At 44.5% G+C, this 26,650-nt stretch overlaps 1 protein-coding gene across 2 annotated transcripts in view; it reads left to right on the plus strand.

Annotated features, from left to right (window-relative positions):
* The window catches only part of SYNPR (synaptoporin), a 102,535-nt gene that overhangs the window by 65,681 nt on the left and 10,204 nt on the right, over window positions 1-26,650 (plus strand). For both annotated transcript variants that reach the window (XM_027892424.1, XM_027892423.1), the window contains 2 exons: window positions 8,126-8,250; window positions 24,735-24,933. In XM_027892424.1, coding sequence (XP_027748225.1) covers window positions 8,126-8,250; window positions 24,735-24,933 — 324 coding nt within the window. The remainder of the gene's footprint in view (window positions 1-8,125; window positions 8,251-24,734; window positions 24,934-26,650) is intronic.

The raw sequence follows: 26,650 nt of genomic DNA on the forward strand, positions 1-26,650 counted from the left end.
GGTTTGGTTGCAGCCCCCATGCTGTGCCACACTGTGGGGACCCAGCTGTTGGAGCATTTTCTGGTCAGAGGAGTGTTCCAGCCTCTCAGTTCCGCTCTGTGCATCTGTCACCAGAGCAGGAAAAATTCCCCTCTGGAGCCCAGGTCTACCGAGTAGTGCTGGGAAAGGAGCTAAAGCTAATGGAAAGAAAAAAGACACAAATTAGGTGAGGAAGCAGCCCCAGCAGCCCTCAGAGAGTGTTGCCAGGGGACTCGACCCAGCCAGTGGTGCCTGGTGGTGATGCTGGGAGAGTTGGGGATGGGGCTGGTCTCTCCAGCTAGGAGAAGTGCCTTGTCCCAGCCCCAGCCCAGGGCTGATAGTATGTGCACTGTGTACAACACTGTTTTTGCAAGCTGGGTTTGTGGTTCCCTGCCACCCAGTGCTGCAGTGGACAGGGTGTGGTGTAGTCTTAGTTGTCACTGAGCCCCTGTGGCTTTATCGACCATCAGGAGCTTAGCAACAGTAAGTTTGGGAGCACTTTCTCTTCACAGAATGCTTCCCGTGTGTGGATGTCACTCAGCCATAATGTAAATCCATGTGATTATTAGAGGGAGTAAATCCTACTTAGTAATAACTTGGGTCATGCTCTGTATGCATTTATGTTACATCGTTGGCCATTTTAAACCCATATGCTTGTAAACACACCAGTAAACAAGGAAACGAGCAGCCATCCAACCCTTTTTATTTTATAATTAAATGTTTACACTTGTTAGACAATAAATCCCATATAATCACCCTGTAAAGTCTGCACAAAACCTGGGTGTTCAGGAGGGAGCAGGAACAGTGTTACATTTATGCATTAACCTGACTGTTTGCTGGGTTGTTGCACGTTACGTGTTAATAAAATAAGAATTAACATGACCATTTACAAAACCTCTCCTTTACCTCACCGTGGCTTTCCTTGGTTTTGCCTGTGGTGGTCACATGTGATTGGTGCCAAAGCAGCTCATGAGACAGTGTGGGCACGTGGGGGGACAGCTGGCGTGGTCAAGAGGAAGGGGACACAGCCCAGGAGTGGCTGCTCTCCTGGACTCTGGGCACTTGTGATGCTCTATAGGCACTGTCACAACGTGGATCCTCATAGAGACCACCATGGTTGTCATTTTTTGCTGGCAGTCTAGGACTGGAAAAGCTCTCAGGCCCAAAAAGGAGCACATGTCTCTGCTGCAGTGACATATGTCACAGCATGAGTCATTCAGGGATTATATGTGCATTTCTAAACATGCCTGTCCAACTTGTGCTCCCACGTCCTTAAAAGAAGGGGACACAAAGGGGGAGTTGTGGAGAGGAAGAGCCGTAACTTCCAGGCTGTTCTGCAGCCGGAGGGGACAAGGGCTGCAGGCTGTAGATACAACTGTGATATATCCCAAATGAGGCCACATACACCCAGTAATTACCCCAGGTACTCCTAAACCTCTCTGCAGCACATATCCATGTCTCTTGTTTCAGGGAAGACTTGTTGCCGATCTGTCCATGTCCTTGTGCAGAAAGCAGTTTATACAATAAATTAAAATAACCCTCAGGCCCTTGTAAATGTTTACCTCAAACCTTTGACTAATGGTGAGAGGGGCTGGGAGAGCTCTGCATCTCTGACCCGCTTGTGTAAGTACCTTTGTCCTCTTACAACTTTTAATTTCACTGAGTCCAAGACGAGATGCTCTAAATGTGTCTCTATTTCCTGGCTGTTAACTCTTCCATGCATGCTGCCAACCTTAGCATTAGCTTTCAACTGTGTGGCTGACCCATTAAATACCGGATGAAACACATCTCATCAGCTTGCATTACATTTTGAACTTAATAAATAGGAAAGGCATTACACAGATTCTGTCTGGCCATCTGGAGGAACAATGTTCTTTACCCCAACGAATGGCTATCTAATCCTCTCATATACAGTTGGGTTTTATTCTATTAAAATATAATGAGGAAAGACTACCATACCATTATGTGGTGGAGTTAAATGGGATTTTTAGAATAATCAATGGAAGATGAATAAAAAAATAAAGGTTTTCTTCAAAGAAAAAGAGAGAAATCTGTCTCCTTGGGATTAAAGCATTGTGGAACCAAATTATTTTAACATGATCTTTACTCACTAAAAATACCCCTATTTCATTTCCATAAATCTTTCCATTAAAAATCAAATTAAGTATTTTGATTTTTTTTCATTTTAAAAATGCAAAGCATTAAGGGAAATGCTGTGCTTTAAACAGAGGATACCATGGGGTTCCTGCCTGCCTTGGGGTTAGGTCTTTCCATCCAGCCAGCGGCATCAAGGCCTGCCCTCTGCGGGTGCCCTAAAATGCCAAACAGAGGTTACTGCTGCAAATGCCCCAGCAAAGACCCCACAGCCATGTTGAGGAAGTTGTAAAGCAGGTTAGTCTCCTCCAGGTGGGTGGCAGTGGCATATGTGGTTCTTCATGCCTGAACTCTGAGTTGTTCCTTCATCCCTGGGCTTTTCCCTGCACACAGACCAGGTCTGGGCAGGCACAGGAGTGTTCTTAGCAGTGCTGCTGTTTATTTATGGGGGGGGGACACTAAATCCCAGCAATTACTGAAGTATTGCTTTAGGGTTTATTTCTCAGCAGGAGTAGAATATATTTCAGCTTTCTCCCTGTATAACTGTTGGAGGAAAATGACTCCTGCTAGTCATCGCCTCCCCCCCAGCACTGCGTCGGCTGCGATGCCATCCACCTCCAATTCATCAACCAGTCAAGTTGATATAATTAGGAATCCCAAAGTCAATAATCTGATAATCTCCAGTGCACAAAGGCTTGTATGTAGGAGAAGTGATTCCAGGAAGTCTGCAGCTCAGATCCATGCAGGAAAAATGCCAGATTTTAAAAAAGAAACAGGCAGAGACCCAGAGGAGAGAGCGCTTCCTAATCCTTCACTGGTGACATATTTTGGGCCATCAGCTCTGCAGTAAATGTTTCCCGTACAGTCATTTAGTGCCTTCGAACCTTCCCTTTACAGCCTTAATAATAATGTTCAATTACTGGTCTGCCCTATAAATAAATAATCTCAGTTTAACGAGACGCTGCTGGGTGAGCGATGCCGGCAGCGGGGGGACGTCTCCAGAGCCCTCGGAGCGGCGCGATCCCTCCGCGCTCCACGCGCGCCCTTGGCCACAGTGAGCAGCAGAAAGTGTAAAGCAGTAGAACACTTGGCAAAGGTTTTGCAGTCTCTTTATTATAGCAATATGGGGAAAGGGAAGTCTTACATCCAGAAGTGATGCCAGGAAAATAGGTCTTTTTTTAAAACACTCTGAACATGTAAAATGACTAATAATAGAGTAGGTGTTTTGAATGTTTCAGGTTGCTGTTTAAAACTGTCAGGAGTTCCCTTTGGCTCTCCAGTGCTAGGGCAGGAATAGGGGGCTGGGAGGGAGCACCTCTCTGGGAAAGCGTCCAGCAGGTTCATTCCCATTTTCCTCCCTCAACCACAAGGGAAAGCATTGGAGACCAACCCACATAGTGAACTATGCCCCTCACAGCTTGTTTTTGGCCACCACAGCTCCAGGCAAGACTGATACTTTTTTTTTCAGATCTTGCCATTCTGGAGGACTCATCGAGGAGCCCTCAGGCAGAGCAGGGTTCTCCCCTTTCCAGTGGGATAGATTTGGGATGCAGCTTCAGCACGGCTCCATCACATCTGCCAGGAAGCTGCCAAAGGCGGCTGCACAGGGCAGGCGTGCTCCCGGAAAAAGCAAGTGGTTTATATAAAAGTTTCATCAATTTTAAATGACAGCGTTATCTTCCTACCGGGATGTTTTAGCTGTAACATGTGCTACATAAGCCTTTTAACTTGCCTTGTCAGGAGTCATTCTGCCTTCTCCTGGTGTTCAGAGTGAGCCTGTGGCTCAGCAGGCATTGAGGGGAATTGTTGGAAAGCCAAACACGGAGAAGCGATGGAAAATGATCCCATTTTTCCCTTCCACAGTGGGATGAGTGATGTCCAGGGTTGCATGCTGAGATTCAGCCAACTGTCTCGTGCACAGCTGGGACGTTTGCTCCCTTAGGGCATGGCACACCCTGAGTCCCTGGCCACCAGGGATGGCTGGGCTGTAAAACAAGGGGACCAGCCTTGAGTCTGGATAAATAACAGCACCTAAAGACCAAATTAGAGCATCCATTGCTATTGTGTTGAAGCCTGGCATTGGAAGAAGGGAGCTGATCCCATAAGTCATCTGATGAACCTTTCCCTGGTCTCCTCTGGTGTGAGAAGCATGTGCTCTGCTGGGTATTATATTGCTGTTTTTTCCTTAAAGTGCTAAGGAGCCAACTGAACTTTAAAACATGTTCATCTGATTTGACAGGAAAGGTTGCTTATTGTTGCACAGTATTGTAAAAAATGTAATTTCTGTTGGTTTAAGTTAGACTATGGGATTTACCTGAGTTCCTCATAAAAATATACCAAAGTCCAGGCCATGGCTGGAAGTCATAGAGGGAATATCATTGTAACAGCAGCAGGGGATGGGATGCCAATCTCCATACGGAAACTCATTGCCTTGTCACAAATGTGTCTGAGTCCATGAGGAAGAAGGGTAATCTTCAAGCCAGGCTGGACTGGACAGGAGAGACGTGCATTGCTCCAGTCTGTTCTGGGAAGCACAAAAAATGTCCCTTCCTCTCTCTTTCCCACCAGTCTATGGCCACATTGGGCGTGTTGGTAACTGCTTCGACAGTGTACACCTAACGAGTAGGATGCTTGCTTAGCATGTTATGCCACACAGAATATGGGGTAAACACTGATCCAGGCTGTGGGCAGATATTTTCCATTTCCCTGCAAGGGTCCAGGCACATGTGAGGGCACCAACCTCTCCACTGCATTGCAATGTCAAGGCAATACCTGCAGCTGCAGGAGGGACGGGGTGCACAGGGGATGGCAGGGTCTGCCTTACTCCCGTGCCAGCGGGCAGGAGTAGCCTGGCACAGCCATGGCAACGAGGATTTGTTGCCTCGAGGGCACCCATGTTTCTCCACTGCTGCTCCAGGGAAGCCAGCACAGGACTGGCTGTCGGGGCTGAGCTGTGGGAGGCAGCAGCCATGCGATAACCAGAGGTAACTACATGCGGGGGAGATTTATCTCATGTGAAGGGGAGAAGCAGTGTGCAGGCACACTGCTGATAGGAGTGGTGCTGAGTGTGGATTTATAGGCAAAGAGTAAATAGGAACATAGGGAAACACTTTCCCTTTCTCCATAAACTTTTCAATTTCAGAGAGGCCAGGTTCAATAAAATTATCTCACAGATGGAGGTTTTATTGAATCTGGCCCATAAAGCTCCCATTATGGGGTTTACAACTGCCATTTACACAAATCCTGCTCTAATAAAATACAGTGGTGTTTACAGCATCCCTGAAACTGCCACAGAATTACTGTGTGCACAAAAAGCCAGTGAGTAAATCTTGGCTTATTGCACTGGGCACTCCTCTAACAACATCAAGCAGTACAACCTGGGGCAGGATGGGGAGGAAAGGAAAAATGCAGAGGCAGGAGGAGGAGGAGAATTACACCACTGCTTGGCCAAGATACCACAGAGAAATACCACTAATTTACAGCCCTCACTCTGTTCTCCTTTGATGCAAAATGTAAATAGGCTTCCAAAAGGTGCTTGGTGTCCTCAGCATGCAGCTGTGGGGACTGGCTGGGCATTACAGGCAGCTGAGTGATCCCATCCATCAGCAGCCTCTGATCCAGCCATGGCAAGGAGCCAAGCTTGAGTTGGCTGAGGCATTGCTGAAGTTTGGTATAAAAGTCTCCAGCTGTGTCCTTTTTGCTTTCCCACCTGCCTTGTGGGTTCTGACTCGGTGAGTGGAGCAGAGAGTGTGCTGAGCAAGGGTGGGAGCTGGTGGTTGTGCCTGGAGGGTTTGCTGAACAAGTGAAGGCATCTGAAAAGCTTCTGTTTAAGAGTTGAATGCAGGGCTAGAGGGTGAGTAAAGGCTAAATTTGAACTATCTGAGGGCCACGGACTCCAGGTGCCTGAGTCTGCTGTCAGAGATGCTCTCAAGAGGAGAGAGGAAAAACCAGGAACTCTGGAGGAGATACTCTCTGGGAAGGAATAGCCTGAGTTGTGTTTTTGGGCATGGCTCTTTGCCCTGGGTCGTAAAACATGGTGACGTCCATTATGCTGATTTCCAGTGCATTTCAATTGCATCTCTTTCCTCTGCTTATCCCCTTGCTGAGAGCTGGTGATGGCTCTTCCTTTATGGCAGGTCGGTCTCAACCCACAGGCTTTCAGTTCCCACTTTATATATCACTGTTAATCTTTGTACCTCTCTATGTACCTGCAAAACATTTGCATTTGCAGCTCTGTTAATTAGGCCAGAAAGCAGGTCAGCTTTCTCTCCTGTTCTCCTTAATATATTGTTTTCTTACATCACCTCACAAATTAACCTGAGGTGATTAATGTTGATTTTCAGTGCTGTGCTACATGTAAGGGCAGAAACTCTTTTTTGTACAGAGGAATCATCTCATTTAGGATGGAGGAACACTGTTTAAGTTATAGTGGCACATACTTAACAAGTCAATTTGTAGTAAAGTTCAGCTTTCCTTTTTCTTCAGCGAGCTCAGGAAGAAGAATTGATTCAATCAAAGTTTTTATCAACTTTCCTCCTCATTGGGTACCTAAATACCTTTGCAAATCTATCCTCCATATGTGATATGTCCTTCTCACATTGGAAGTGAGTTGTGGAGGAGACCTTGCATTGTTCTCCTGTGTGCTTCGTCATGCTGAGCACATCACCCTGCAGCTGGGGAGGGTCTCCCCATAATAGGAACCACCCCTATAATCTGGCATTCTCTGGGGAAAGGGTGCACAGGCAAAACTGCTTCAGCAGCTGAAACTTAGGGCTTTGCTTCTGCTGTGAATTGGAAGAACTAAGATTAATGGTGTGTTTTGCAAAGCCCTGTGCCACAAGAATAGATCTATTTTTTCTATTTATTATATTTTTCTGTTCTTTATTTTGCCATTACATCTACTTGCAGCATAATTTTTCAGTGTCCAAAACCATGTTTTCTTTCCCAGATGTGTGCACTGTTTGTCTCGTCAGGGTTGCTGACGTTCAGCTTATTTAATTGTGGCTGGAATTGGGCATTGGCTTGTCATTTCCCATATCTGCCCTGCTGCAGATCTCATAGTAACTCTGTTAAAGCTGATGGAGTTACTTCGGAGCTACAGTGCTGCAATCAACAAAATCTAACTTGTCCTTTAATTTAAATTACCACTGCATAAATGAACTGTCCCCACTTCTGCTCGGGGTTTTCCATCGAAGCCTATGTCAATGATGTTTTAAGACACTTATGCCTGCTTCCAGTTTCTCTGTTTGAACCCTTGGTATAAATGGTGATGTGTCTCTGGCTTGCACACTCCCTCCTTTACTTTTTTTAATCCTGGAAGATTAAGATGTAGTATGGGTTTGGATCAGACCCACCCAAGCTCTTTGTTCCTTTCCAGTTTGCCTGATTTTTATCCGAAGTTTGGAAATTGTTTTTCTGCTTTGCTGTCAGTTTCATGCACCTCTATATCCATCTTGGATTATGGCAGTGATTTAGTAAAAGTAATAAACTAAAAAGTGTTTTTTTGCCAAGTCATACATCAGCTGGAAGAGGGGGAACAAAATTCTGTGTTTTGCCATGCTGTGGGATGGCGGCCACTTCTTGGGCTACTCTGGTTGCTCCTTGTAAATACTTCTGCAAGTGTTTCTGTTTTGGTTAAGACTGACTCATTATGCTCAGTCAATATTCATCCTTCTCTTCTTGTCCAGTCTCTCCTGTCAGTGGGATGATTTAAACAGCTGCCTGGGTTGTGAATCCCAAATGGGGTTTAAGACAGGAGGGGAAGGCTGAGATGCCGGGCATGGACAAATGGTGGTGCTTCTGTCTGCGTGGCAACAGAGCTTCACTTTTCATGGTTCTTTGCATCTGCTTTTGGGAAGGGTGCAGAGTATTGTGTGACAGTGCTCTGAATGCAGGGAGTGATGGATGACCTGACCCCAGGGGGGCTGGTGCTGCAGCAAGAGCTACTGCATGGATCTGCTTGTGGGGGGTTGCCGTAATGAAATAAAATAAAAATGTTGTTTGTTTTTGACAGCTTTTTGCAATCTTTGCGTTTGCAACATGCGGTGGGTACTCTGGAGAGCTGCGCCTCAGTGTGGACTGTGCAAACAAGTCAGAGAGTGACCTCAGCATTGACATAGCCTTTGCCTACCCCTTCAGGTAACCCCGGCTGGCTCGCGGCGGTGCGTTGGCAGGGAGGTGCTCGGGAGCTGGGGTGAACCTGGCTGCAGTGGGGTGTCCCATCATTTATAGCAGCTTTTGATTAAACAATTTGATTAAACACCAATCTGGGGTTCCTGAATTTTCCTCACAGTGTCGTTTAGGCTCCAGGTGTGCAGGAGGAATGAACCTGGCCACACCTGGTCTGGATGGGGCTGTGGGAACCTCTGGGAAGTGGGGGCTCAGTGAAGGAGAAGAGAGAATGCAGAGCCCTGGGGAGGCCAGGACAGCTCAGGGAGTGGAGAATGGCAGGCAAGGAAAAACAAAACAGCACATCGGACCAAGGAAAAAAATGGGGATAAAATATCCATTAACTGTAGCGTAGCCATTAGCTAAGATGGAAATGAGGGAGGATTCCCATCCATTGGAGTAGCAAGGGTCTGAAATAGCTATTCCATGGGAAGGGGAAGCAAGAAAACAAAAACCAGTTTGAACCATAATTTTGAAATGCTTTTGAAAATTTTACTAATTGCCTGTCTGCATCTTTTGGTGCCTGAGTGCTTCAAACCTAGTGATTTAAGAAAACAATTTTTATGTTGTTTAAGTACATCTGAAAGCTGTGGTATTTAAATGTATTTTTATATATATACATAAAATGTTCATGCTGTTTAAGATCCTGCTTCAAAAGAACATCGACAGTCTTCTGTTTCAAGAGATGTCAAGTCCACTGTAGAAACTGCTCACTTCTATATAAGTGATTTCTTCAAGGAATTGAGATGATTAAGAAGAGTATGCATAATCCAATCTCAAGTCTAGTACACTATGACTCTAAAATTATTATGCTTCCTTGGGAAATCACATGCTGTTTTGCTTATGATTGCTATGCACAGACCAGACTTGAAAGCACCTATTTCTTTAACATGTTCTAAAATATAGCAAATTCCAAACAGTGGGAACTGAACTTGGTTCCTTGAAATGTTGTTCTTGTTTAACACATATTTATTACTCAAAAAAGTCACATTTCCTGGTATTACAAATGTTTATTTTTGTCTTGAACTTGTCTACATTTTCTTTCATTTCTGCTTGGTATGCCTAAGAGAGATCCTGAAAATTTAGTTATGTGAATTTGTAATTTGATTCACTTCCAAATAGGTCATTTCTCCAACATTCATTACAAATACACCCTACAGTGAAATGCTTTTAGTTTGCATGATTATAAAATAGTATTTTATGTTAAAAGTTAATAAAAAGGAGAAAAGTAGCCATCAAGTATCTCCTGGTGTTTTACCAGGCGGGTTGACCATCTCTCCCAGAAGCAAGTGGCTGGATCTGCAATTTCCCACAGTCTTGCTTATTAGAAAACTGGAATAATTGATGGGTAATTGTTACATTCCAGCATGTTGCAAAGATGATGCAAAATAGGGCTTATCTGCAGGAGAGATCCAGCTGAGGCTGTAGATGGCCCTTGAACTCAGCATGCACAGATGGGGTCTATGGCATATGCAGTGAGGTGTTTGGCTACATGGTATAAATACGTCTGAAATGTGCAGGTGAGAAGGGAGATGACACTTATCCAGATGCTGTTTTGGGAGAAGCATAAAGATACTCTGGTTTTGTGCAATTTGGGATTTTTGTATGCAAACCTGAGACACGTGCAAAATGTGTCCAGAGATGGGCAGAATAGATGGGGCAGCAGATGTTGTGCCTGGAAAATCTGGCCCAGTGCTACCTGTGGAACTTGGTGTCATCTTATTGTTTTACCTAAATATTCCTGTGGCTTTCTCATGTATTTGCTCTTTCTGCTTTTCTCCAGCACTCCCTCCACCGAGTGAAGGTGGGACGCTCTAAAAAACAGAAATGGGATTAATTGGGGAAGGTGGCATCTCATAGTAGAGGAACGAATACCCTTGGAAAAAGCAGATATGTTTTAAATTCAGGATCCCTCATCAAAACCATGCTCCTGAGGCTCATATCCCTGCAGGGGCACGCAGGCTTTGTGGAGACAGGATGAGTTTCCCACCAGTTGCCTTGCATTCAGATCTGAATAAGTCCATCTTCACATGGCATTTTCCTTTCAAATGCCTTCAGAGTCCTGATTATTGGCTGTCAGCTGGGGGAGGTGTAGGTGGAAGGAAGGGATGCTGCTGAGCACCTGACACCCCCACTGCTGTTGTGGCTGTCAGCAGTGACAAGTTGAATACCTGAGCACTGTTTTTTATGAGCTGCTCCTTCCAGCATGACTTGAAATGAAGAAAGCCATGCAGCTGTGCTACCAGCTGCTTTCATTCCTGTTGCTGTGAGTCTGAGGCTTTGTTTTCTTCTCCTAGAAGATGAACTGCTAGACCTTGGTGAGTAGATGTCGAGTGTCAAGAGCTTTAAGCAAGTAAACAAAGTGGTAAGGCTCAACAGGGCAGCTTGGCAAAGCAAGAAGACTTGGATGTTTTGGAAATGAGACTGAATGAGCCTGAAAATGTTCCCAGTAAAGCAAGATCAGAGTGGGGATGGAGTTTTCCAGATTGAATGGAGGGGGCACTGTACTTGTGACCATGTGCTGCTGGGGCCCATCACCTGAGATAAAGAAAAATAAGATGCAGGAGGGCAAAAGCAGTTCTAGTGGGGTCTGGGGATGTGTGATTAAAACATACTGAATGGCAAGGCAACTTCAAACCAGTGATTCATGTAGCCCCAGGCCAGTCTTGAATGTACTGAAGAAGCATTACATTCCACAGCAGGTAGCTCCAGATGCTCCTGAAACAAAGGAGCATCTTCATACCCTCTTACTGAGATTTTTTTGAATCTCCAGCCTAAAAACTTCAAAAGTCTCCAGCAAGCAATATAAATTAATTCAAGAGAAATAATTAATTCTATTAGGCAGAGCTCTGGGCTCGTGCTGCTGGGGTGTGGTAACCACAGAGGAGTCTCTCCAATGTCACTGCCGGGTAATTGAGCCCAAATCTGGCTCCACCATCTCTTCTGGAACAGGACATGAGGTGGATGCTTTTCCATCCACAACTAAACTAATTCATTTAAGCTTCCTGCAACCCACATCCATGACCCTGTAGTCACCCTGTAATGTGGAAATAAACCTGTAGTCCAAACCCTAATACCCTCCAGTAGTGTCTCCTGGACCTCTGCCACACTTTTCTGTGGATCCTGCCAGACTCTTCCATGCCCAGGCTGATATTCATAAGGATGTTTCAAATATTCACCCAAAGTTTTCTCTCATTTCTGCCTGATTCTAGTTATATTATGAAGAATTCCTTTCCTTCCTTATGCTTTAAAGCACAAACCAACCATTGTTCTTGATACTTGTATATGCATTTCAGAGGCTTTACAAGTTCAAATACGGAAAAACCTTCTGATTCCACACTAGCAATTTTTGTCAGCATTAGGATCTGTGTTTGGTACAGGATCTGTTGCTAATTTGGCATACATTAGGATGTTCATCAGCTTGACCCTCACCCCAGTAATGATTCTTTTGGGGGGGGGGGGGGAGGAAATCAGCATCTTGGAATTGTTTGTTCCTCTTGCAGTCCATCACCCTTTCAGATTGGATTTGTCACTCATCCAAGTGCCCTGAAGCTATTTTTTTTTTTTTTTCTGTAATAAGAAGCCTGGTAAAGGTCCTGTTTGTTTATTATTTTCTCTGATCCCAGCAACATTTTTATCTTGTACTTTGCTATTCCTTGGTGTTGCTGTGATAGCAAGTGATGGAATAGTATACCTACTCTGCACATATTTGTTGCTGGTATTCATTGTTTTAAGGTGCTTTTCCACCAGTCCTCCTAAAATCTAATTTTCTGAATTGCTTGACTTACTGAGTCTGTACCAGAGATTTTTTGCTACATAATTATTCTTCTCACAAACATAATGTTTTACTTGTAACTGGCAGAGTTGCACTGAAAGGTTTGGGCTTCTTCAACTGCTGATTTAAATGTACCTTTGCACAACAGGAGTGCTCTCATGATGATGTGCTGTGAGAGGTATTCTTTGCTGCTTCGTGGTTATCTCCTGTTCTGGCCAGGGGAGGAATGCTGCGCCCAGACCCTGCCTGTGGGTGATGCTGACAATGTCTGTGGCTCCTGTGAATCCCCAGAGGGGAGATGTTGTGCTGGATGGACGTGCAGGACAATGGGAAGGGAGAACCATCTCGATACAATCCCATAACTGTGCTATCTTTAAAGTCTTGAGGAGGTCTTGGACTAAAATCTCTTTGTCTTTAGCTTTTGGAGGATCTTAAGCCCAACACGTCTTTGTATCACAGAATTGAGCAAAACAAATGTTTTCCATTTTATTCTAAATCACCTATTAATATCTTTTCAGTGTGCTAGTAAAGCTGTCTCTTGAAGTAATCCTTGCTTTTGAAGGAAAAGGAAATTGTGTTTTATGGGAGCTTTTCATTCACTTTAAGCATCTCATTTGAATAAAGACATTCCCATTGAGCACTCTTTAAAGTGTTCACTTCATCTGCATGCGATGGGTAGGCTAGTCTTCCATTTGAAATATGACAGCCAGATCTAAATTGCCTACTTAGAAGTTACAAATTATAATTAAGGAGAAAGAATCTAACTTTCTGAGCTTTGCATATATCTTTCTTTGGAAAAGGCCTGTGTTAATGTTAGCACATTGCTGTGTCAGAATGTACTAGCCTTCTATTTTTTTTTTTTTAATCATCCATTTGTAGTAAATCTTGCTTCAGAATTTAGTGAAAAAAAAATTTGACTGAAAGATTATAGATGTTTATTATGGCTGGGAGACCAGGATAAATGGATAGTCTCTAAACTAAGTAGTTGCCTGCAGTGCTGACTTTCAGTCAACTATGGCAGGCTGTCTTCCCAGACGTCTTGGGAGGGCGAGAGATAGGAAGGAATAAAGTCACTGATTCAGCTGAACTCCTTAAGGTTTGTGTTTTATTTTGGATGTGCTCATCTCACAGAAGATACCCCTTCTAGAAAAGCAAACTGGGGCCTCGTAAACCTTCTGTGGGTAGATGGAAGCAAAAGCAAGCCAGCAGGAGTTGCTCTGGCTTCAGGTGTGCTCTGTGCCAAAATGTAGATGCCTCGGTTCCCGTGTGAATTTGGCAGAGCTCCCAGGAAGGTGAGAGGGGCTGGTTAAACTCTGCATGACCCATTCCTGCTTAACGAAGGGAGAAATCTCCATCCTGGAACTGGTGCTTTTGAGAAGCTGTGCTTTTGCACAAGCAGGAATTGCAGGGACCATGGGGAGGAATTCAGCAGTGAAGAGCACAAGGTGTTGTGCTGGATGGTGTGTCGACAGTGGTTCCTTCTGGACTTGCAATAGGTTTGTCCATGAAAGCTGCATCAGTTTAGTCCTTTCTCTTGCCAAACTGTGACCACCTTGTCTAGCACTGCAGACATGGGGTTAACAGCTGAGCTGCAGAGGAAAAGTGTTCAATAATACATCAGTGAAGCTGGAGATTTTCACCAATACCCTGATTATATAAACTAGCTCTGTAGGACACTGAGGGCTTGGTCATGGCTTTAATTACCTTTCAGAAGTTTCATCTGGAGTTTCATCGGGTCCCCTGATCTCATCAGTGCTTTTTTTACCTAATTTTGGCCTCTTAAAGAATAATTTGCCTGACCAGTTTTAACTACTGTTAGTGGAAACTGGAAATTATGCGGATGAGGAAGCTAACATTGCATCCTGCTGAGCAAAATTCAGGAAATCCTTCAGGACACAGATATCTCTAATCGTGACACCTTCATGAAATTATCATCTTCATATTTAATGTGGCCTGATGATGCAAGCTGAAGCATTAGGAAGTATTTTTAACTAGGAAATACTAGTTAATTTGTAGGACTGGCCAGAAAATTGCGGCTCAATTTTTTCAAAATCTCTTTTTTACCAATGGAAACCCAGTAAAGATTTTATTCTGTCATGATGTGAATGCAGTAACCTTCTGAGCTATTTAAAGTATGGCCCCAGCACTTCCCTGGCAGTGAAGGCATCAAAGACCTTGGTCAAGTCTCTGTACTGAAATGAGTCCATGAGCAACCTGAATGTGGAGCTCGCAAAGCCAAGCTGAGCACCCTGATCAATGAGCTGTTGGCTTAGAGCTGTTTGCTTTTACATTGTCTCCTGGGCTGGGGAAAAGGTGATCCAGGTCTGCAGAATAAATACATTTCTTTTCAGCTTTGAGTGAACATAGTTTAGGAAAGAGTATTTCACATTTTTGTAACTGGTTCTAGTTATTAGAGAGTAAATGCCATGATATGATTTTTGTTTGTTTGTGCATGACTACAGACTGCTGAAGTAATTAAAACCTGCAAATCAGAGTTCTCCAATGTCTGAGGGTCTTCACGACTCTTAGGATACTGTCTTCAAACCAAGAGTACAGTAGAATGGAAGAAAATGTGCTTTTTTTCTTGGGCAGCTGTGGTCTGTGATAGCAGCTGTCCGTGAGCACCATGTACAATTTAATCCCTGTTGTCAGAGTTTGATGAAATCCTTGCTGGTTTGATTAAAACAGATAAAAATAAGGATGACTATGTGACTTTTCTAGTTTTGAGTGCCTCTTCCTGACCCCAATTACAGTCTTCAAAACTCACTTTGTGGAAATCTTCAGGATTGGCAACTTGGCCAAAGAACGGTCATTACTGCCAGTTTGCACTTTTGTTTGAACTGTGGATAAATGCAAGTACCCTTTTCCCACAAGTGAGGGACTGGGAGATGCTTCCAGTCACTTGACCCTTTGAGATCTATAGAAAACCACCAGAAATCCGATAGAGCCACATCTGCAGCTTCTTTTTGAGGCTGACCCTGTGTGTTTGCTCCTCAGCACTGTGCGACTGAAAGAAGACATCATCCTCTGCCCCCACAATTTGATAGCTGCTCTGAATGACTTTGTTTCTTGGCCAAACTGGTGTCCACAGCCAAGAAGCCACAGGCCAAGAGTGGCAAAGCCTTTGCTCAGGCAGTGCTTGAATAGGTCAGAGGAGGAGGTCTGGCTGTTGATATGTGTCAAATTGTGAAGTCTCCAGTCAGCTGCACAACCAGGGACAAGCTGATTGGCCCAGGCACTATTTTTGTCATGAGGCAGCAGCTCTGCAGACAACATGACTTTTCCAGATGTTGAGGTTGTCTCAGTTGCTGCTATCCTCAGCTTCTACTTCGAAGTTTTTACTTCCTTAAAACTTGGAGCAAACACGTCCTTGGGTGATGAGCTGGGGCCATAGAGGAGACTTATTTTTTTTTGCAGCCCTTCAGAATGGTCAGTTCTTGTCTTCTGCTATGGATGTCCATGTGCAAACACTGTGTGGACACAGAGCTCATGGACACATAGCTGGGGGGGAAAGTGGTAGCAACTTTCTGGAGATGGTGCCTGCTGCAGATAAGGGAGAACTCTTTCTTAAATCTTTGTTAAACTGTAGAGCTTTTCTCTTGGTACTCAAAGCCAATGGATTCTTGATGAATTTGGATGGTCCAGTTTATCCAGACTGGCTGATTTTTCTTCACAGAGGCTATATTTTATGCTTAACACTCTTTTAGTGCCAGAAAAATTCTTCATTAATTCATTAGGCCAAATTTGTTCTTAAAGTGGAAGTCATTTTTGGATTTGTTAATATATGCAGCTTTTTCACAATTTGAATTTTTAATATATATTCATGAATAGTCTCTGTGGTTTTGTGCAGTGATGGTGTTTTATCTGTGCCTGCCACAAAGGCTTTTCCTGAAAGTCATACTTTAGACAACTTCCCTTGCAAATTTCTTTTTGCACATTTTCATGCTGTCAGTACAGAGGCAACCAAAGCAGAAACCTTTCAGCTTTGCTTTGTTTGGCATTTGATCCCATACCCCAGATAGCATCCCCAGCTAGGGAACAATCAAGCATGTCCTTCCCCTTTTCCCTGCTCCCAAATGTGCATTTGCTGTGCAGCAGCCCTAAAGGTTTCACCAGGACTGTAGGCAAATGGGACATGGGGGGTGTATTTGATTGCCTCTCACACCTGGATTCTATGTGAATTTATTTACCAAGAGTTTAATATAATATTTCTTATTCAATAAACTCTGGAGAGGATGGGCATCCAACCCCATCCAGCATAGCCCCACTCAGTGCCTGTCCCCTCTGGATTCACACTTCCTGGGCTATTCAGAGTATGAAGGTGCTGGTTAGTTTGTCCACGGGTCCGTTGGCAGACCTGCAGATCTCCTTGGTTCCTGCCCTGTGGGCTCCTCAACCTGCCCTGGAACCCACCAGCTCCCTGAGAAAAGAATCTGATGTGTCTCTCCAATGTAAATGTTGTGACTGGGAGTTTTATTGGAGTCATGCCCTAAAATTCTACAGAGCTCGTTAGGACAATATACTTGAGAAAATTACAGTTAAAACGCAAAGTAATGTTGATATACAAAGGATAAATGTTGCTGCATCTTCTGTAATTGCTCTTCCATTTATCTCAGCTGGTCTGGGAGATGAAATTGCTGCTTTCGTGGTGTATAGACGCGGATCAAATTGTTTGTGAACACTGCTTCTCACAGGGCAAAGGATTTATGCTCTCAGGTGGTTCTGGCTGAACACCAGGTGATGCCCAAGAATTCAGAATACTTTTACAAGGAGTTCATAGCCCATTTGATTGTGGAAGGCAAGGTGTATTGCAGGTGGTGTGAGTGTTGTGAACTGATCCAAGCAACAGCAGAACGTGTTGGGGTGGAGGAACAGGGGATCAGCAGTCCCACATCACTCCATGCAAAAACACTGCCCAGGGATTTGATACACCCACTACTCAGATATGATCTTATTAGATTCAATGACTATTTAAGGCCTTTGCTTTATGATTTCTATTGCTTGTGTTTTATCTGTAGGTGTTTAGATTTTTGTAGATCTTTCTCCGTATGGAAGCTTTTGTTCAGCTCTCACAGGGGCTTATTAGTTTGGAAGCTGATTCCTGTGTCTGTCCAGAGAAGAGGACAGCAAGAGGGCCATCAGAACTGTGTGTTCAGCCAGGATCTTGTGGTGGGACCAGGTAACATTGGACAGTTGTGTATGTGGTGATGCAAAGGCATGCCTGTGGTGTTTTCAGGCTTCCTAATTTGCCTTATTCCATGAACATGACATTTTTTTAGGATAGTTAAGGCTTACCTTCCTTCAGAGATAGTAGCTAAACTTTCCAGGGACTAGGAAACAGTTCACCTGAAGAACATAGCTCAGCCAGGGGAAATCAGAGCATAATGCCACCAGTCTGCACCACAAAGAATGTAAGTTCCCAATCTGGGAAGGTATTTGGGCTGTAAAGACTGGTAGAACATGTCTTTGAGTGCTGTGCTCTGCTTGCACAGCAAGTAAAAGCATGTGTTCCTGAGAAGAGCTGTGAAAATATCTTGGGAGATAAATCTGGGCCTTGGATGTAGGTTTGGAAGTGGGGTTGGGATCACCCACTCAGCTTTCCAAGCGCTCCCGGCATGTGTTCTATAACGAGCCTTTTTTTTTCTCTCTTCTGGTGCTACGATGGAGTACTAGGGTTTGCAGTGCTGCTACGTGCACAGCCTGGGGAGGTTCACTGCTACGGCTGGCACGTGTCTGGGACGCTTTCTCCCCTGGGAGTGTGATGGAGCTGTTGCATCGGCTGTTTTCCAAGAGCTTTGTGAACTCAGTCACTGGGAGCAGGTCCTGCAGGAGGGATCTAAAGCTGTGGATGTGGCACTTGGTGTCCTCTCCCCACCACCAGGGTTGCCCTTCTTCCAATGTCTTTAGACCCCAATGTCAGAAGGGTTTTGTGGCTTCACTTCCTGGAGGCCTGAGCACCTTGGAGAGATGTGAGGTGGAGAGGGATGGAGCAGAGGATGTGCATGGTCCCCAGCTCTGGATAGGCATGGGGGTGTGCCTGTTGTGAGCTGTCTGCACTGGGGGAGTTTCCCCCTCTCCCAGTGCAGCACACGATGAGATGTGCTGGGACAGCAGCTGTGCCTGGCACCTTGTCCTGTGAAACCAGTACTGGCCAAACATCTGCACCACAGCTATGTGCTAGTGAGGACTGGGAACCTGATAAGCTCAGAAACTGGAAATATGAAGAGGGGAAATATTTTCCATTCTTTAGACTGGACATAAACCAGAAGAGCGTGTAAGTTGCTACAGCTTTCTTGGTCAGCTTCCCAGCAGCATCCTCTGGGGGTTTTCTGGTGATGCTGCTGTGGACGTAGATTTGGGCGGGTATAAGCCACTGAAGTCAGCTGTGACAAAGGGGATGTTCAAATGTCCAGGATAGGAGTTAGGAATAAATGTTTGCAAAATGAAGTATGTATTTGTGTGAAACTACTGGTGGTGTTGAATTATTCTAGAGTGATGTGGGCTTTTTTGGGATATATTTTTTTTGATAAATGGAGAGGTTTCATCAAAGGGACGGAAACTGAAAGTGAAGTCTTTCAAATACTCTTTGATCAGCCAGCTGTGTTCTTTCTTCCTCTAGAAAGCAAATAAACAAACAACCAGGCTTGGATTGCTGAGTAAGCTGGAGAAATTTAGTTGTGTTTTTGGTCTCCAAAGAAAAATTAATTGATTTCATAAGGAGAGGTATGCGGTAGAAACTTATGTGCTTCTGCTATGGAAAGGGAGAAGGCTGAGGAGAAGAGGATACTGAAGGCACCTTTGGGTGCTGTGGAGTCTGGAGGGGTGGTGCTGGTAGAGTGAGACAGTTAGGATGGATAAGCACCTTACTGTTTCAAATGCCTGTGGCATCTTCAGGCAGGGCTGGGATAAAGAACTTCAAGCTGTGTGGTATTAAGAGGCTGGCTGCCTCAGACTAACTTCAACAGCTCCAGGATGCCTGGGTGCAAAAATTCAGGTCCTACGGGAATTGCTGGATAATGTTGATAATTTGCAGAAAATATGGATTGAGGGCAGCTGCTTAGCAGTCGCTCCCTCTGCAAGAGTTTGTGGTGTGTATGAGAGCTTGTGACACGGGTTCAGCACTGCAGGGCTCCCCCTCGTAGGAATCTGTCCTTGGAGAGCAGATCCGAGGGGAGGGGAAAGAAGAGAAAGCTGCAGAGCTCACTCCATCCGTCTTCCCAAAGGCTGGAAGGAAGCCTGTTCCTTGCTGTATGGGCAGCCTTAAAGATAGCCAGGATTTAGCACTGAGCATGCAGGGATGCCCAGCACTGTGGGAAATGTTCTTTGCAGTGAGGAGCACTGTGTGGGCTGTTTCCTCCTTGGGAACAGGCATTGAAGAGTGTTGGAAGAGTCAATGGACCTCAATTTTCATTTAAATAAAAGACCTTTCCTTTTCAGACAGATTCTACTTTCACCTGAGTATTAAAGATTACCTTTGAAGTGCTTTTCTTAATGCAGGTAATATCTCTAGAGAAGTTTTACAGGGATGATGAGCTCTGCTGTGAGAGGAAAGGCTCCCATTTGTTTGTGTTCTTTCACTAAACCTTCAGAAAGCCATATATGGCACCTCAGAAAGGGTCATTTGCCCTTGGACTGGCTGGCTGGAGGCAGTGGTGTGAAAGCACATCAGCATAGTCCTCTGAAGTAAGGGAATTCCAGTGTTTTCAGGGCTAACTAGAAGAAATTTATTCTGTATCCTAGAGAAAGGAAGGTGTAAACCCTTATCACGTTTTGTGCCTCAACAGAACAGTTTGACTTGCTGAGGGGCCCTGTGCATGTCAGCATTTCACTGCTGTACTTTGAAATTTCATTTTCCCCTCATTTTGGAGATTATCAGCCAAGATAAACATTTCCCAAAAAACCCCTCCATGAGCATCACCTGCAGTAACTCGTTTCCAGCGATGTATTTCTCTCAGGGCTCTGCAGACAGTAAAGACAATTGACAGTTTGAGTACCAGAAACAAGTGAGGGGGAAATAAAGCCCAATGAAAGGATAATGGATCTCTAGGTTTTTGCAAGCACGTGTGTGGGTGTTGCAGATTTTGTTCCAGCATGTTGTAGACGGGTTGGGGGGTGGATTACAAGATGCTATTTTCAGAAAATAGGACAACCTGCCAAAACAGAGAGCTTTTTCTGCCTGTTTTTCATCAGGTCCTAGTAAAGGAATGGAGAAACACTAATCCTCATTGAGAATTTTTGGAGGCAGAACTTTTTCTATTATTTATTAATCCGCACACTGATCCAAGCCCAGGAGTGGATATCTGTTCCGGCTCATCAATACCACTTGAGCACATACTTGCTGTTAATTGCATGTTCTGTTGGCTTCAAGTCTAAGCCCTGGATGCATTGCTGAAGGGGGAGGTTGGTGAGTCAGACATGATTAGATCACTGGGTGCTTACTCCCCTGCTTGGGCTCTTCTGTGTCTGCTGGCCAGGTGGGACGTGGGACAGGGAGGGTCTCTGGGGCAGTTGGCTCTGACCATTTTTGTGCTCAGGGATCATCAGTGGAACTAGGCTGCTTGAAAAAATGAGGGGCTATGATTGAAAGCAAGCTGTGGCTTGAATATTGTACTGGGGAAGTTCAGGAAGGAAAGGCAACTTTTCATTTACATGGAGAGAGCACAGCTCCTGCTCCCACACGCACACGTAACAGCTGTAGCTTTGTTCAGTGTGTCTGGCTTCATGTATTGTTTTCAGAGCAGGGGTAATTAGTGTCTGAAAATGTAACTGCTCTTTGCTATTGTGGAACAATGTAAAAATCCTTTTTTTCACTGTAAAACATTCCTGCCCTCTTTTGATCTTGTCAAGCTAGACAATACAGCTGTCTTGTCATCGTATTTCCCACAGCAACGGCAAGTTTGCCAAATGGTAGAAGAAACCTCAGAAGCCCTTAATTACTGTGACTTCATCAGTGAAACTTGACTGCATTTGGTGGACTTGCTTCCAACTGAAGTGAATTTGAGGGAATTCAGGCCTGGATGGCTTGGCAGTGGCAGCTGACATTAGTGAAGGGGATGATGCCAGTAGCAATGGGCAGTGAGGATGACCTTAGTGCTGCTCTGCTGAGTGTGGAGTGCAAGGTCACATTCCTAAGTCAGCAGCTTTATTTTTGAGTAAATAGCAATACTCAAGGCAGTGCAAAGCAAAAAACACTGGAGGAACTTAGGGGGAGAAGGTTTTTCATTACTTGTTTCCCTAATTAAGTAAATTTATTACTGTTGTGTTCCTATTTACATTGTCCAATAATCAGTGAAAAATCACTTCTGCTGATGCAGCCCAACAGTATTGTCAGATGTTAACACAGTGCAGAAGATGTGATTGCAAAGGGTCACTCTTGGGGCTCCTGGTTTTGTTTAGGAAAGGGAGAGGCAAAGGTGGAATGCAGGGGTGGTGCTGGAAATCAGAAATGCAGCAGGAGGAAGACCTGGGCCAGGCATGACTTGAAGGAAAAGGTGGGGTGTAAACAATGAGAGATAAGAGAAGATGAAAGAAAAATAAGTCAGAGGAAGTAAGAGGCACAACAGGTAGAATCACATCAAAAGTGGGAGGCAGAGGTACAGGTAATTAATTTTTGTGAGTCATCACCAAACCATCCTGCCCCCAGAAAGGCTGACTCAGCAACACCAGTGGAAAAAGTCAGAGCTTTCTCTCCAAGGTGCCATTCCAGATCAGAGGTTTCTATTAGTGCAACTGGATTTTCTGTCACTGATCCTCCTCTGCTTTAAAAAAAAAATTTCAGATGTATCCTGTAATGTCAGCATCCACCCTAACCACCCCAGGGCTTGGCTTCCTCACTTCTCTTCCCTGCCACATCTCCTCTTCCCAGTTCTGAATCATGATTTATTTTGGGGCCCTTTGCACAACAGAGATCTCTGTTGTTTGGGCAGAGGTGAGGTGGCCACAAGAGACACCAATTAGTGCACACTCTCTTAGAGGATGGGGAAATCTAAAAAGAAAAGGAAATGAATAAAAATAGCTTGATGGAAGAAGGTTTCTGTGATCTCGTATCCTTGACAGATGCCTGGCCACAAAAGCACTGCTGGGAAGATATGAGTGTGATGTTCATATATTACCATTTTTTTCTGACTTATGATTCAGAACTAAGGTAAAGTCAGCAAAACAGGGATAGAAAAGGAAAATGGATTCAGTTACTTTAGCGTGTTCTGTAAAGGCTGGTGTTTGTTAATTATGAGACTGGAGGGGGCTGTGGTGACTGTGGACAGTCAGAGGGACAGGGATGGGCAGTAACTCCCAGCCTAAACCTTGATAGAAGCATTCCTTAAGTTATTTCCTCTTTGATATACACAGGAGTTTGAACACCATGTGTTGCCTGGTGTGCTGTTTCAGGGCTCCAGGGGAGGACAGGAAAAGAAAATACCATAAAGACATGTTTTACACAATAAAATGCATGCAGAATTGCCTCCTTTTTTTTTTTCTTTTTTCTTTCCTCCCAAGGCACTTGGATTGTATTTAATGTAGCTCGGCCCAGTTTCACAGTGCTTGTGCAAGTGATGTGAGGGGAGGTGGTAACATACCTAAAACCACAGAACTCCCCCCATTGCAGCAAAGCCTGGCTTTTGCTGCTCTCAGCTGGAAAAGCAGATTTTGCACCCTGCAGCAGGACACTTTGACAGCAGCTGAGGTACCTGAGTGTGGCCCTTCAAACACAACAAGTGTCAGAAGCAGAAAAGGCTTATTAAGCATTTGGAGGTTTGGACCAACAACAACAGCCAACAAAAGAAAACCCACCCAACCTTAAGTGTTGATTTGCAAAGTCTGGGCTGACAGGGAGACTTTTGTTCTGCAGGTAGATGAGAGCACAGGGTGGTCCCCACCTCTGGTTTGGCTCACCATTGCAAGTGTCCCTCCTACCCTAGACTGCAGCCCCATGGTCTGGGTGGGATGTGAAAGCTGCCTTGAGCCCTGACAAGGACTGTGAGGACAGCCTCTGGCTGCACAGCACTGCATTCCTCTGGGGAAAGGGGGATGGAGCCACGTTTCTTACTGATCCAGAACTTCATATAAAGGCTGTTTTCAAGGGGGTTTGAAAGAGGTTCCTGGTTTCATTCTGTTTCAATACAGCACTCAAGCAGCTGTGCATGAGGGAAGCAGAGAAAGCTTTATTTTTAGACCATGCAAATCTTTCCATTATCGTGCCAATGGTTAAAACAAAGCCACTTTCTCTCCAGGCTGCAAAATTGGCATGACAGGCAGTAGGAAATCTTCCTTCCCCTTTTTTCCCGAATTTTAGAAAAGAACAATAAGCCCTGACAGAAAGTGTGTATGCAGTGATGCCAGGAAGCTTAGAAAACAAGTCAGGAAACTGATCGTGAGCAGTCGGGTCTCTCTCATGTGTTCAGTTTTCATCAGGTTTTGCTGGGTTTGTGCAGGGAATGCAGCTCAGCCACTGCTCATCTCCACAATCTGAGCAGACTTGTTTCTTGTTTTCATCCCACCACTACAACAATGACAGAAGCTCAGGGAAGTAATTGCCTGAGGCAAATAGCAGGCGTTATGTATCAGCCACTGATGGAGAAGTTCTGCCTACATGTTTGGGTACACTTAGTTTGGACCAGCAAAAGCAAAAAGTCATGCAATCCTCTAATGTCCATTAATCCATCTTCTGTGATTTCTGCTGTGGGCACTTTGTTTTCCTCTGGGGACCTAACTTTTTATTTAGGTATATATTCATGTCTGCTGCTGCTGCTATTGGCTTACTGTTGCACACATTAATTGCCATTGAGCAGAGGAATGTCTCCCCAAAGGCCTAATCCTTTCTCAGCACCAGGTCATCAGTTCTGTAATTGCTGCTGATTTCATCCCCTCAGAAAAGCGTGATCCTTTGTTGGGTCCCTCGTCCCCGCTGATGTTAATCTGGGCCATTCAATAGGACCTGCCAAAAAGCACCCTCCGTGGATCTCCTTTCTTTTTCTGAATCAGAAATTAAAATTATTACAGCAAAATAAGACTCTGGCAGGAGCTTTTATTCAGAACTACGAATCTATTAGCTCGGACACTGGTTGCAAACCAGTGCATGAGTACAAGATTAGGGTTTACATTGCTTAAACCAGGGCATGCAGACTTTTTCTTTGATCCAAATTGTGTATTTTTGCTGCAGCTTGATTTTAAAAACCTTTAATGTAGAAGCACTATGTGGCTTAGCCCTATGGGCTAACAGCCACAGGTAGCTCTGTACTAGGCAATTTTACACAACAAACATCCAAACATGGGTATCTTGTGGGCTTAGTATAGAGGATAAGACCTGTTTTCTGCTGCCTTAATTGTAAGAATTCAAGAACCAAATTGTTTCTCATTTTATCCTTTTTTCAGTTGTTGCCATGGCAAAACCCCAGAGAGGACGGGGAGGGTTGTACCAAACCATTGGAACATCAACTTTTCCCTGGGATTGTTTAAAAGATGTGCTCAATTGCTCAGTCTCACCTCGACACTCACCTGTAACCTCACGTGTACGAGCAGCTCTGAAGAGCACAGCCCACAAGGCTCCTCAGAGGGCCAGTTATTCACGGGGATCAATAGGCATCAGGAATGAGATGGAAACAGAGCAAACGTATTTATCTTTATTCAGATAACAGTTTCAATTTTCTGTACTTCACCTGCTGCTCTTTGGGTTGTTTTCCAGGTTGCATCAAGTAAATTTCGAGGCTCCCACTTGTGAAGGCAAGCGCAAAGAAACACTCGCCTTGATAGGAGACTTCTCATCTTCGGCGGAGTTCTTCGTCACCATCGCAGTCTTCGCCTTCCTCTACTCGCTGGCTGCCACCGTGGTTTATATCTTCTTCCAGAACAAGTACCGTGAAAACAACAGGGGGCCTCTAATTGTAAGTGTGCCTTTGCAGGGTTTTCAGGCATAGGTCTTACCTCTTGTTATTTTGATGGTTGAGGCTGTGGTGTGGTCTGGGAGACCCAGGTGTGGCCAAATGCCCAAAGCATCTCTGCATTCACCTGCTTTTTTTTTAATCTTAATGGTGACTTAGAATTGTAACCCGAAGGGTAACAGAGACTATATGCAGGTGGAGTTTAGTCCTAATCCTTTATGTGCTTATGCAATTCCCTCTTATCTCCCACTGCCTGCAGTGATGACATTCACACAAATAATGAACGTGTATCTGAGTGATTGCAGGATCAGGGTCTGAGCCCTATGTCTGTGACAGCAGAGCTTCATTGGTGGGGAAAAAAGGGAAGAGTAGATCTTGGGCACGTCCTGGCAGACAGATGAAAACATGCCCTGATCAAAGCCTAGCTAGAGAGATTGCTTATTGCTAATTACTGCTGGGTTCAGCCAAATTATTTTGCTTTGGAGAATTATGCGGCTGTTTTTCCAGTACGACACTGAGCTCCCAGCATGTTTGTGTCTCAGTGCTGGTTTATGAGCCTTCAGTTATCATCATCTGCACCCATCAAGCTGTGGCTGTTCGTGCCTTTATTTTTCTTTTACTGATTCCTGGAGTCTTGTGATAAAAAGCAAGTGCTGCTGTGCATTTATTTTCTTGTTGAGACTGTAAAGCCAGTGAGGGCTATTTTGTTCCAGGTGTCTGTCACCTGTCAGTGTATCGTGCCCCATGGTACACCCCATGGTTTTGCTGGGATGCTGAGGGCTGTGTGCTGACCCTCACCTGCACTGAAGTTGGGTCAGGTCTCTTCATCTGTGGGTTGCATCACAGTCTCTCTTCCATGGACAACCCTCTTCCCCATGGCTGCAAGGACAGGGTTACACTAAGAAAATACTTCTCTGAAGTCTTGATGTGAAGAGAGTGATTCCAAAGGAATTTGGGGAGTTTATCATGGACCGGTGTCAGGAAAGTTAGTCCTGGATTTCAGAAAAATCTAAAATTTTTTACTAACAGAAACCAGACACTTGGCTGAGACTTGTGCCTTAGGTGACTAAAAGCCACCAATAAAGAATATCAGAAAAGTATAATAGGATGAAAAATAAATCACCAGTGCAGGAAAGCTGAACCTATTAAAGGAAATAGCTACAGTAACAGTCAGCAAAAGATTAAACCGTAGGAAGGTAGACTTTGCATCGTGGGGCTTTGAGGGAAAGATTTTCCTGCTGCAAGGAGCTGTTTTCTTGAAGCCTGCATAATTCAAAACTGATGAATTGTTACAAAAAAATTCTCCTTTCATATCAAAGGAAATTAATCCTCTTCATTTGGGGGTTGTTGGGACCTTTCTGCTCCTAGAAAATGGTGAGGAAAGGTGGGAAATCTTCAGAGAGAAGGGGAAGTAGAGGCAAGATAAAGGGGTCCCTTCCGAAAGAGCAAATAAATAAAGTACCTTGCTTCCACTTGATTCAGTTGGAATCAAGTAATATCTCATTTCAAACTGTCCCATCAAAGAGTAAGTTGCAGAGTTCTGCCATCTTAATTTTCTTGCGGCCGATAATTCTTTCTTTTGACCAACCACATTTTATCCTCTGTCACAATAAGAAAAGGGAAAAAGAAGCACTAGTATATATCAGATCACGGTGTGGCCATCTCCCTGTGTCCAGAACTTTCCCAAAACAGCTGCTGCAGTGATATTGTCACGGGATAC

This window comes from Empidonax traillii, unplaced genomic scaffold (assembly GCF_003031625.1).
Source record: "Empidonax traillii isolate 1590-97213 ecotype Southwest subspecies unplaced genomic scaffold, ASM303162v1 scaffold351:size1117198, whole genome shotgun sequence".
In the NCBI taxonomy this organism is placed as follows: Eukaryota; Metazoa; Chordata; class Aves; order Passeriformes; family Tyrannidae; genus Empidonax; species Empidonax traillii.